Source organism: Carcharhinus amblyrhynchos, chromosome 18 (genome assembly GCF_965287045.1).
Source record: "Carcharhinus amblyrhynchos chromosome 18, sCarAmb.v2.hapA, whole genome shotgun sequence".
In the NCBI taxonomy this organism is placed as follows: domain Eukaryota; kingdom Metazoa; phylum Chordata; class Chondrichthyes; order Carcharhiniformes; family Carcharhinidae; genus Carcharhinus; species Carcharhinus amblyrhynchos.
The window spans coordinates 9,942,019-9,954,194 of record NC_137341.1 but is presented as its reverse complement, the minus strand read 5'-3'; the positions used below and the strand labels follow the sequence as shown (position 1 = coordinate 9,954,194).

Here is a 12,176-nt window from a genome sequence, read left to right as displayed (position 1 = left end):
TTAACAAACAGAAAAATTGCAAATTGCGAAAGAAAGCATTAATAATCTATTTTTATTAATATCCCATCATTGAAAAACAGATGTGTTTTAATATTTTGCTTTTGGCTTAGTGACTGCAGCAGGGAATTTTACTACTTCAAAATCACTCCTTTAATAGTGCTCCCAACAAAGTGTTTACAATTGTGGAAATGGGTAGGGCAGATAGAAGGTGTGATCTGCTGGCTGAACACGCCAGCGGGATCTTCTGGTCCCACGGGTTTCCCTGTGGCGTGGGGTGGATTCAATGTGAAATCCCAATGATGGTGGCAGGATCAGAAGATCTTGTCACCAGCCAATCATGGGCCTTTCCTGGTGTCAGTGGCAGAGTGGTTAGTGCTACTGATTCACAGTGCCAGGGATCCAAGTTTAATTCCTGGCTTGGATCACTGTGCGGAGTCTGCATGTTCTCCCCTTGTCTGCGTGGGTTTCCTCCCGCAGTCCGTAAAAGGTTAGGTGGATTGACCATGCTAAATTTTCCTCCACGTACCCAAACAGGTGCTGAAGTGTGATAACTGGGGGATTTTCACAGTAACTTTATTGCAGTGTTAAAATAAGCCTACTTGTGACACTAATAAATAAACTTAAACTTTAAAGAGAAACACAGTGCAGGGAGGCTAACAAATTTCAACCAAAGCACACAATTCATTGTCTCATAGGTCTAAATTCAAATCTAATCCAAGCTCTAAGGATTCTTCGTTAAATTGATTTTGGCATTCTCAACTTTTAATTCTCAGCGATATTCTGCTCAAAGATGCTTTAACTTTGAAATAAGTTGATAATCTCAACCAAACAGGCAATCCAGGTTTGCTGCTAGGAGAAATGGAAATGTTCTGTTAATGCTGCTTTAAGGTTAGGATTAGAAGACATTTAATGGAGCTGGACAATGGAGCAGCCTGGACGAAGTCTCTATTCTGCAATTGATCGTTACTGTCGGAGTAATGCTAACAGAGTCATAACTAAAGTACACTGGCATGACAGCCCTAAACAGTATTAATAACAAACTTAAATACTATCAAAAATGTTAACTAAGAAATGAAATCTGCTGAAATGCTTGTCATATGAAATTCACTTTGGTACAAGATGATTTGCTGCAGCTAGTCATTCCCTTAACATTCTGCTCTTCTATTTAGAGTAAAGCTATTATTTCAAGATACTTGAACTTATCTGGAGTGTTAAATACAGATGCATTGAACGTTATTGGTGGTAGCGTGTTGTGTCTTCTTGAAGAAAGCCAACTCCAGACAATCAGTCCTGCTGACATTAGGTAAGTGTTCCTTCCCTGAAGAAAGACATCCAGGATGCTGAGAGGCAATTACCTGTAATCTGTGTTTAAGTAGACACATCCTATGTATAAATCACACTTTAAACTTCACACAGGATAAAATATCTAATTTTACACTTATTTCTCTTTGAATCATTGTCCAATCTGCAAAGTTCCACTTCAAAAAAAAATTAACCTTTGAATTGATTTTGAGATCTTGCACTTCCTGTAGCAAGACCTGGTTGCCCTAAAGGAACGCTTCTATTTCAATACAACTGTATCAAAGCTGCAGAATAATAATAACGTGCAAAATAGATTAGTGCAAGCAAAGTCTCTGATGCCATCATTTACAAGTAAGATGACTCTTTTTACAGATACTGTAGATCACTGTACATGTATTGCCTGTTAATATTTATAAAAATGATGGCTGTATACATCTGTTTCTGTATCCACATTTATAATGGTATCTGTGATGTTGCCCTACTGTAATTGCACCCTCCCACTACGATTGATGCTACAGCAGCTGAATTTTACACCTCATTCTTCATTGTCATGAATCTCCTTTGTTCTAACCAAAGGAAAGATCTATTCCTCTGCTTCCCACATTGCCCTAGTTTTTTTCTATAACAAATAGGGCAGATTATACAACTTTAAAATAGAGACTAAATGATTCCTTTTGATTCCTTTAAAACAAATCACAAAGATTTTGTGGCATAATTTGTTTGGTATAAAAGCTTGATAAAACTTGAACCTTTTATGAGGAATTTCTGTGCATTTTATGGAAAGCTAAGTACGGACAGGATAATCCTGCAAATAAGCTAACATGGCATTTGTGGGTCAGCCTACAAATCCATGAGAAAACTGTGCACCTCCCACCCATTATTTGATATGCTGTCATTTTAACACAGAGAATATAATGGTGATATACTTGATAATATGAATATAAAGATTTGAGGGATGGTGTAATGGTAATGACACTGGACCAGGAATCCAGATGCCAGGCTCATCTCTGAAGACGTGCACTCAAATGAAACCAAGGCAGCTGGTGGAATTTAAATTCAATCAATAAATCTGGAATTTAAAGCCAGTCTCAGTAATGGTAACCATGACAACTATTATTGATTATTATAAAAACCTATCTGGTTTATTAAATTCCTTGAGGCAAGGAAATCTGCCACCCTCACCTGGACCCAGATTTTCTGCGCCTGTTTGCAGCAGTTGGAAGAGCCAGTGGGGGCAAAGAGTTGAGAACAGAGAGCCAAAACAGCTTCTATGCCAGCAGGATTTCTCTGCTCGATTTGCCCCCTCTCACTGCCCTTGCCATGATGCAATGGGGATTTCTGCCATGAAGGTTCAACAGGAGCGGCATTACCACACATTTAAATATCATGAGTGGGTTTCCTTGCTGTATTATTCCCCACATCGGGACCTATCCCCGATCCCCACTGCTGACATGATGTCATGTCGGTGGGGTTTACAATAGGTGCGGACTAACTGGAACTGATGAACAGTCCCTGCCAGAGATAAGCAGGTACGTATAGCCCACCGGAGGGAGAGGGCCATGCCTGGGCACTGCCCAGATAGGGGCTTACATTGGAGAGGTTGGGTGAGATGAGGTTCCATGGGATTAAGAGGGTCCTCTTGGGTGGAGGAAGGTGTCCCATGTCTGAAAATAGGATGGTTTTTATTTTTATTTATTTCGTGATCTGGGCTCTTTTAATCCTGTCAGGATCCAAGGCAGGGCAGGCTCATTCATGGATCCCACCTCTTCTGTTTTGTTTTTCAAAGTGTTCGAAAATTTGGTGGAAAAGCCTGGCGTGCCAACTGTCATATTGCCTTTCACTTTTCACACTCACGACGACATTATTGGAAAACAATTAGAAAATTCTGCCCCGATTAGGCCTAGTGTGACTCCAGATCCACAGCAATGTGGTTGAGTCTTAATTTTTCTCTGAAACAGCCTAGCAAGCCACTTAGTTCAAGGACACTTAAGGTTGGGCAACAAATGCTGGCCTTGCCAGTAACACCCACCTCCCATGAAAGAATAAAGAGGGGAAAAAATGAAAAATTTGATGATGAACAAGTGAATAAGGATGCATGACATCAGGGGAGAGTTGATGGTTTGAAAAGGAAAGCTGACCATCCTTCCCCAGGGCAGCACAGGGGTCAGCACTGTTGCCTCACAGTGCCAGGGACCCGAGTTCAATTCCCAGCTTGGGTCACTGTCTGTGCGGAGTCTACATGTTCTCCCTGTCTCTGCATGGGTTTCCTCTGGGTGCTCCAGTTTCCTCCCACACTCTGAAAGAGACAGTACTGGTTAAGTGCATTGGCCATGCTAAATTCTCCCTCAGTGTACCCAAACAGGTGCTGCATTGTGGTGAGTAGCAGATTTTCACAGTAACTTCACTGCAGTGTTAATGTAAGCCTATTTGTGACAATAATAAAACAAAAGCTTAAAAATCAAGTGCATTATATCTTAACACCTCCAGTTGTGCCAGAACAATCCCCAGTGCCTCAAGTCTTGTCGAAAGTCTGAATCTCACTCTTCAATCTTCTTTCACCCACAAACTTCTATTTCACATTCACAATGGCCCCTTAAGAACTTCCTCCTCAAAGCCTCCAGTGCTTCTGGGCCTTGGGTGTCTACTCAAGATATTATTAAATCCTAACATTCTTTCCCAGTGCCACCATACCCACATCTAATGTTGATAAATCAGCAGCCTAGAAGTGACTTCCTCACGTGGAATGAAACCTCCAACACTGCATAATGCTTTGAAAAATTCACTGGTTGAGTGTAATATTAGACTTCTAGAATATAATCTTCCATCAGTAACGCAACATAACTATTGTAATGATTTTTCCATAGCAATGCAAACCCACTGGATATTTCTTCATGCACTCAGTCAAAGAAAAACTTAATATACTCCAAAGCAAAAAGCATAATTGAGCCACAAAATAGTGAACCAGCCATGTACTATAACCAGATGAAAACATACCTTGGTAAGTAGTACAAAGATTGTGGTAAATAACATTAGAGAAGTTGTTCTGAATTCTGGATTATTTTCTGCACTAAATTGTACAAATTTCAGGAGATAATTTAAACATTAAATTGAAGATTTTCTCCTTGAATCAGCAGAAGACTAATAAAATCCGCAAAACAATTAATCAGAATGTTATGGACTGTCATTTTTTTCATAAGTGAATCCGTCTCTCCAACCCAATGCTTGTCTGATTGCACAGTTATAATTATTGTAAAGGTAAAGTCGTCATAGTCCCAGATGACTAAAGGCTTACCTGGTGCTGATTTAACCTGAAGATCGCCACACTTCAGGCAAGGCGTAAGGTTGAGAAGGTGGGCCTTCGTGAATAATCTCAGCCGGTAGGAGAATTGAACCTGCGCTGTTGGCATCACTCTGCATCACGAACCAGACGTCCAGTCAACTGAGCTAAACCGACTCTCCAATAGTTACTGTAGTGAATTAAGCAATAATTGTTACTTGAGGTTGACTGTAAAATACTGATTTAACCAAGACAATACTGATGTAAGCACTAGAAATGAAACTCGAGCGTTCTAATATGAGATTGAACTATTATTCCCAATTGCTGCTTTTCAATTTTGCACGTGTGTTTATTAGAATTTCGTATCTGTTTCTTTGTAATGCTAAGCAGCAACTGTCAGTACGAGTCCCACCATGCTTCATCTCAGCATGAGAAGAGAATCATACTAAAGAATTAATGATTATCACTGTCATTACTGATGCTTATTATGTATGGAAAGTTTTGTATATTTTAATGAAGAGTTACAGTGCCATTCTTTAATAAGTTCTTTTCATTTTCTGAAGGTGGTGCAACAACTGCTCACATACGGACCCTTGCTTTCAACAATATCAATATGGACCCCAGTGTATTCCTGGCATTAAATGCTGAAGAATTACAAGTATGGAGAAATAAAATATTTATGCATAATTGTGTATGGGTGGAGAGGGTGGACATTGGCTGAACAGGAGTGAGTTTGCCCTGGTAAAATGTTCTGCAAACATTTGTTTCTTGACATATGAGCTTGGAGAATGGTTACTCAGTTCAAATAATTGTGTAATCTCTGCATAAAAAAGTGATATGGGAGCGTGGAACACAATGGATGGCATTGACTAAAATTGACCACTAATAGCAGTATCTTTATTAGTTTCATCATGCCATTACTTCATTCCATATTATATCATATGTGAAAATTAGGTTCAAATTATAACTAGAGTTTAATAAATTAGTTGTGAAGACATGTCAAAGTTGTGTTTCAATTGCTGAAAAGCATGATGAGCTATCCTGAGGTCAAGAAGAGCTCTATATCAGTCCAACGGTTTATTTTACTTCATTTTATTTCTTCCTCGTCTTTTGATTATTTTTCAGTATTTGATGCAGCATTACTAAGTCAAGTTGTGGAGTACATAAATTACCATTTTTCCCAAAGTAATACAGAGTTTTTGTTTCAGGAACTCAGTCCTTATGAATTGAAAAGTCTACTTGGAGTTAATCTTCAAACTGTAAAGGATGCTGAAAATTCCACCCAAGTGCAAGCTTGGATTTCACAGCATTCAGAAAGTGAAGTGAGGAGCCTGGGAATTGGACTGTCTGGAGGGAAGCCTGATCCGATACCACCTGGCTTAATAACGATCCAAGGTAAGTGGAGTCCGTTTCCAGTCAATTGATGACAACAATGCATTCTGAGACTTTCAAAAGCAGTCAAGTCATTGAAGGGTTAAAATCATTTTGTTTTTCTTTTCAGAAATAGTCTCCTCGTCATCTTCTATCAACAAAAACTGTCTTCTACGTACAATCCTATCTTTATCTTTCAGCACAATAATCATTGTAATTCAACAGTGGTTATAACAGGGGTTGTGAGTTAGTTGTATTTTGTAGTATCCATGTCAGTGAGGAATTCAGTGATGTCTGTGTGCAAGTACACAATGCTTTTTGTATATGTAAACACAGCCTGAGTATACCGTTCACAGACATTTACTATATGGTTTAAATTGTGTATAAATACTTTAACTTACAATGTAAATCCTACATAAGCTAAGTTCTATATATTAGAAGGTGGTTAAATGGAACCCTATTAATGATTAATAAGCTTGCCAGATATGACTTTGAATCAAGCAAAACAAGTCTTACCAAGGGACATAAATTTATATCAGCAAAAACTATTATAAGGAAGAATCTATTTAATCAGTGTGTTTGGAATACCATGTCATTTCGCCTAATAAAGACAAAATCATTGTTCAAGATAAAGCTATCTTATAATAGGAGATGGAAGCTCCTACAGAAATTAAATATATTAGGGGAAACATCATTTTCTTTTTCTTGTTCTTAAGTTATAATATTTTAATATGAAAATAATTATTAATATAAATTGAAAGATAAACAATGATGTTGATATATTTTTCATTAAATGATAAGTGAACAATTTCTATGTGATTAATGAATTAAATATTTTTGATCTGGATGGATATAATTACTATTTTGTTAAAACAGGAATGGAAAATAAATGCATCAACTTGCATTTAATGGTAACTTAATAATTCATGACAATGAAATAAAATCTGCAAGTATCTTTCCTAAAATAAAATTTTTAAAAATTGAGCTCCAGACTTGTGTTTTCTTTCAGACATGGATGTACTGTAGGTGTTACTTCTAAAAGTTACATCATTGCAAAAAAAAAGTATATAAAACATTTTGAGACATTTCAGACAGAAAATGTAAGTTCTACGGATTCTAGTATTTGTTCGTAACTTTGTCAAGCAGAGTCATGAGACCAGTGCCTTCAAATTCATTACAAACAGCTTGTTTGTCAGCTTTTTTTAAACTGAGCTGACAATTATTTAAAACTGCTTAGACATTGTCAGTTTTTGAAAAAATTTGTTTTCTTTTTATTCATTTGTGGGACGTGGGTATCGCTGGCTAGCCAGCATTTATTGCCCATCCCTTGTTGCCTTTGAACTGAGTGGTTTGCTAGGCTGTTTCAAAGGGCAGTTGAAAGTCAACCACATTGCTGTGGCTCTGGAGTCACATGTAGGCCAGACCAGGTAAGGATGGCAGATTTCCTTCCCTAAAGGGCATTAGTGAACCAAATGTGTTTTTCCAACAAGCGACAATGATTCTTAATTCCAGATATTTTTATTGAATTCAAATTCCATCACCTGCCATGGAGGGATTGGAACCTGGGGACAAAGAACATTAGCTGAGTTTCTGGATGAATAGTCTAGCGATAATACCATTAGACCATTGCCTATTGATTGCTTCTGTTGTTTCAATGAAATCTTTGAGGAGAGATAATACACATATATCTAACTGGCAGAAAAAAGTGGATTCACTGCAAGAAATGATTTAAAAAAAACAATTCATTGTAGTTAAATTTCCCTCAGCTTACAATAAATAGGAATGATTGCCTTTCCTGCCGTCACCACCCCCACCACCGCCGCGATAGAACAATATAAACCAGAGCACAAAACATCAGCTCGAAAACTGAGAGAGCCAACACCATTGAAACACAGTGGAACAATCAATAAAGGATGACATTCTTTGTGTACAATCTCCGCTATCCATTTTGCAGAATGGTTAGATTAATCATTCAGTCACTGAGCACTCACACTAGATGGCAATCTAAGACTTGCTAGTCTTCTGTATATTACTGTACAAGTGAACATTGTGAACAAGGCTAAGTATGTAGGAATGAGAGTAGGCCATTCAGCCTGTTCTGTCATTCTGTCAGATCATTGGTGATCTGTATTTCAACTCCATTTACCTGACCACTCCTAAACTTTTCTGGCTATGTAAAAGGAAGAGTCACAGACCACAGTCAGTCAGGGCTTGAATCAAAAATCACTCAGGTAACAACAAACAAATGCAGGAAAGGATAGTGAGAAATCTACTAAGCTTAATGATCTACTGATGTGCAAGAGGATAGCTTGATTATTTTTTATATAATTACTTCAAATCAGGTTTTATTAATTGAACAAAATGAATCCAACCACAATTAGTCACTTAGCTGTAAAATAAAGCAGTTTCACAATTCATTGATCCTTGATGAACTAAGTGCTCACTTGGTCTGCTCTCAAGCAGATTTAGAAAACACATAATGCAAAAACACAGCTACCGAGTTCATGTAAGAGGAGGGTAACTATCGTTACACATCCAGGATATGTTCCTGTGCAGATAGGTAAATGACACTGTGAAACACTTATGAGCAACTAATGCCACAGAACTATATTTGCAATAAATATATTTTAGTATCCATCAAAATATTTTTTTATATATATGTAAATACACATATAGTGGTTAACACTGCTGCCTCACAGTGCCAGGGACCCGAGTTCAATTCCCAGCTTGGGTCACTGTCTGTGTGGAGTCTACACCTTCTCCCCGTGTTTGTGTGGGTTTACTCTGGGTGCTCTGGTTTCCTCCAACAAAGATGTGTGGGTTAGTTGATTGGCCATGCTAAATTGCCCCTTAGTGTCAGGGGGACTAGCCAGGTAAATGCATGGGGTATGGGGGTAAGGGCTGGGAGAGATTGAGGTCGTTGCAGACTTAATGGGCTGAATGGCTTCTTTCTGCACTGTAGGGATTCTATGATTCTATAATTTATGTATGACAATTTTGTAAACGCAGCTTTTGATCACATAGCACTGCATATTATCCTCAGTGAAAAACAGAAAAGCTTAGGAAAAGGGGAATGAATGATGACAAAAATCATAAAAATGAACTCTTTCTTGACCTCATTAAATATGTTCTTATTCCTATTTTGGAAAATTCCATTAAAAAGCTTTGAACTGCTACCCATTCCAAGCAGCCCACAATATATAAATGAGCTCAGGGCAAATTAAGATACTAATTACAGCATAATTAAATACAGGATCCTAAAACAATTTTGTGTAGCAGCTAATTAATTGAATACATTTTTCATGAAAAAAAACAGTAACAATTCCCACATTTTATGTATTAAAAATTATATTGGATTTATTCAGTCTTTACAATCAAGTGGGTATGCTTATAGATGATACAAATGATGCACCATAAGTCCTTGAGTTTTATTAAAGTTTATTTATTAGTGTCACAAGTTGGCTTACTTTTACATCGCAATGAAGTTACTGTGAAAACCCCCTAGTTACCACACTTTGGCGCCAGTTCGGATACACTGAAGGGAGAATTTAGCATAGCCAATGCACCTAACCAACACGTCTTTCAGACTGTGGGAGGAAACCAGAGCACCTGGAGGCAACTCACGCAGACACGTGGAGACTCCATACAGACAGTGACCTAAGCTGGGAATTGAACCTGGTTCGTGGCGCAGTGAGACAATAGTGCTAGCTACTGAGTCACCATGCGTGTATATCACCCTTTTTCAAATCGGATCCAAACTGACGGGATTTCCCACTGACGTGGAGCAAAATTGAAAGGCAGTGTGAAATTCCAGCTAATTTGGAGCCTGTTACTCCAGCCAGGTCCCACAGAGCGGTGAGTACAACTACTGGACTGTAATATGAACAGTTAAAAAACTGAACAAAAAACACAACATTGTTCCCTCCACAATAAAGGAAACATCCCCATCTCCCCACTAACCATCAATGCGTGTCAGTTATGAGGTGTGTATATTTTATCTCTCTGACTAAACTAGTCTCAACAATCAATGACAATGCACACGTGAATAAAGCGAAACAAATGTGATGTGAGATCTTTACAAATGAAATTTAACTTTGAAAAACAGCCATGCCACCTTTCGTGCTTTCAATAATGCTTCTGTTATTGGTGACGGAGTTGGGCTGGAAAGTTGTGCCTGTGATATGGGAGTCACCTATTTAACCAGGAGGGTGCTTTGCAGCCTGGCACTGCAGCATTGTCAGCTGAGGGTGGATTCCATTACTGATCTTGAGCTGTGGGTTGTGCAACCTGAGCAGTAACTGATGTCCCTGAGTTGTAGCCATGAGGTTGAGAATTACATGGACAGTACGTTTATAGATGTGGTTACCCTGATAGTTAAGAGTATGTAGAGAGAGAGGGGATGGGTGACCCAAGACAGTTAAAAAGGAACAGAGAGGTGGAACTGAAATCCCCGAGTATGTCCCACTCTCCATCCAGTATTTAATCCTCAATACTGATTGGGGTGATGAACTACAGAATCCCTGCTGCTTAGAACGAGGCCATTTGGCCCATTGAGCCTGCACCTAAAACAATTCCATCCAGGCCCTATTCCTGTAACCTCATGATTTACCCTAGCTAGTCCCTCTGGCACTAAGGGGCAATTTATATGGATGACCCACCTAAGCCGTGCATCTTTTGTACGGCTTAGGTGGGTCATCCATGTAAATGCCACCCAGCATTCATGTCTTTGATCACAGATTCACTTATCCACTCCCCTAACTATCATATCACATAAGAACGTAAAAAATAGGAGCAGGAGTAGGCCATCTAGCCCTTCGATCTTGCCCCGCCATTCAATAAGATCATGGCTGATCTGAAGTGGATCAGCTCCACTTTCTCGCTTTCTCCCCATAACCCTTAATTCCCTTGTCTATCAGAAACCTATCTACCCGTGACAAATATATTCAGCGAGGTAGCCTCCACCACTTCAACGGGCAGAGAATTCCAGAGATTCACCACCCTTTGAGTGAAGAAGTTCCTCCTCAACTCTGATCTAAACTAACCCCCCCCTTATCCTGAGACTGTGCCCTCTAGTCCTGCTATCCTTTCTAAATGGGAAGAATCTCTCTACTCTACCCTATCCATCCCCTTCGTTATCTTATACGTCTCCACAAGATCCCCCCTCATCCTTCTAAACTCCAACGAGTACAGACCCGGTCCATTTAGTCTTTCTTCATAGTCCAACCCCCTCATCTCCGGTATCAGCCTAGTGAACCTCCTCTGCACGCCCTCCAAGGCCAATATATCCTTCCGCAAGTGCGGCGACCAAAACTCTACACAGTACTCCAGCTGTGGCCTCACCAGTACCCTGTACAGTTGCAGCAAGACCTCCCTACTTTTATATTCTATCCCCCTCGCTATAAAGGCCAGCATCCCATTCACCTTCTTGATCACCTGCTGCACCTGGGTTTTTGCGACTCGTGCACAAGGACCCCCAGGTCCCTCTGCACCGTAGCATGTTGCAGCTTTTCACCTTTTAAATAATAATCCCTCCTACTATTATTCCTGCCAAAGTGGATAACCTCACACTTGCTAACATTATACTCCATCTGCCAGATCCTCACCCACTTGCTCAGCCTATCCAGATCTCTCTGCAGACTTTCTACACCCTCCACGCAATTTGCTTTTCCACTCATCTTTGTGTCATCAGCAAATTTCGTCACCCTACACTCAGCCCCCTCCTCCAGATCATCTATATAAATGGTAAACAGTTTAGCATAGCCAATCCTCTTCTCGTCCCTGGCTCCAACTGAGGTTCCTCTTCATCTCAGGATGTGCACCCCTGCTCCCAATTGGTTCAACTGCCCCCTCCATCAGGTCCAGCCAATCACATGGCTCTCAAAGGGGCCTTTGAAGGGGCCGCATTACTACTTTTCCCCCTAATTCCTGAGTCCACCCATGAAGGAAACAAAAAGAACATCATTAAACATTGGCATTCATGGCACAACAAGGCATCTGGGACACGCCCAGGAAGAACTCTCTCACAAAGTCAATTGGTCTGGAGTCTTCCGGACTCTGGAGGAAAGTCTCAACTTGATATTGGGTCTTTCAGTGAGTATAGAATCCAGGCAAACTCATCAATCTGGGATCAACATCCTCCTCAATTGCTTCTACCTTCCCAGCTATGGAAACTGTGGTTTGCCTAGGCAACACATTAACAACAGGAATCTCTGAATCAGTAACTGGT

The 12,176-nt window shown here is 39.7% G+C and overlaps 1 protein-coding gene across 1 annotated transcript in view; it reads left to right on the top strand.

Moving 5' to 3' along the window:
- Nucleotides 1-6,213, top strand: part of LOC145354828 (otoancorin-like) — a 60,823-nt gene extending 54,610 nt beyond the window's left edge. Inside the window, exons 28-32 of the mRNA XM_080206336.1 lie at nucleotides 1,170-1,303; nucleotides 4,167-4,300; nucleotides 5,143-5,237; nucleotides 5,788-5,974; nucleotides 6,081-6,213. Coding sequence (XP_080062462.1) covers nucleotides 1,170-1,303; nucleotides 4,167-4,300; nucleotides 5,143-5,237; nucleotides 5,788-5,974; nucleotides 6,081-6,184 — 654 coding nt within the window. The 3' untranslated portion in view covers nucleotides 6,185-6,213. The remainder of the gene's footprint in view (nucleotides 1-1,169; nucleotides 1,304-4,166; nucleotides 4,301-5,142; nucleotides 5,238-5,787; nucleotides 5,975-6,080) is intronic.
- Nucleotides 6,214-12,176: the final 5,963 nt, after the last annotated feature.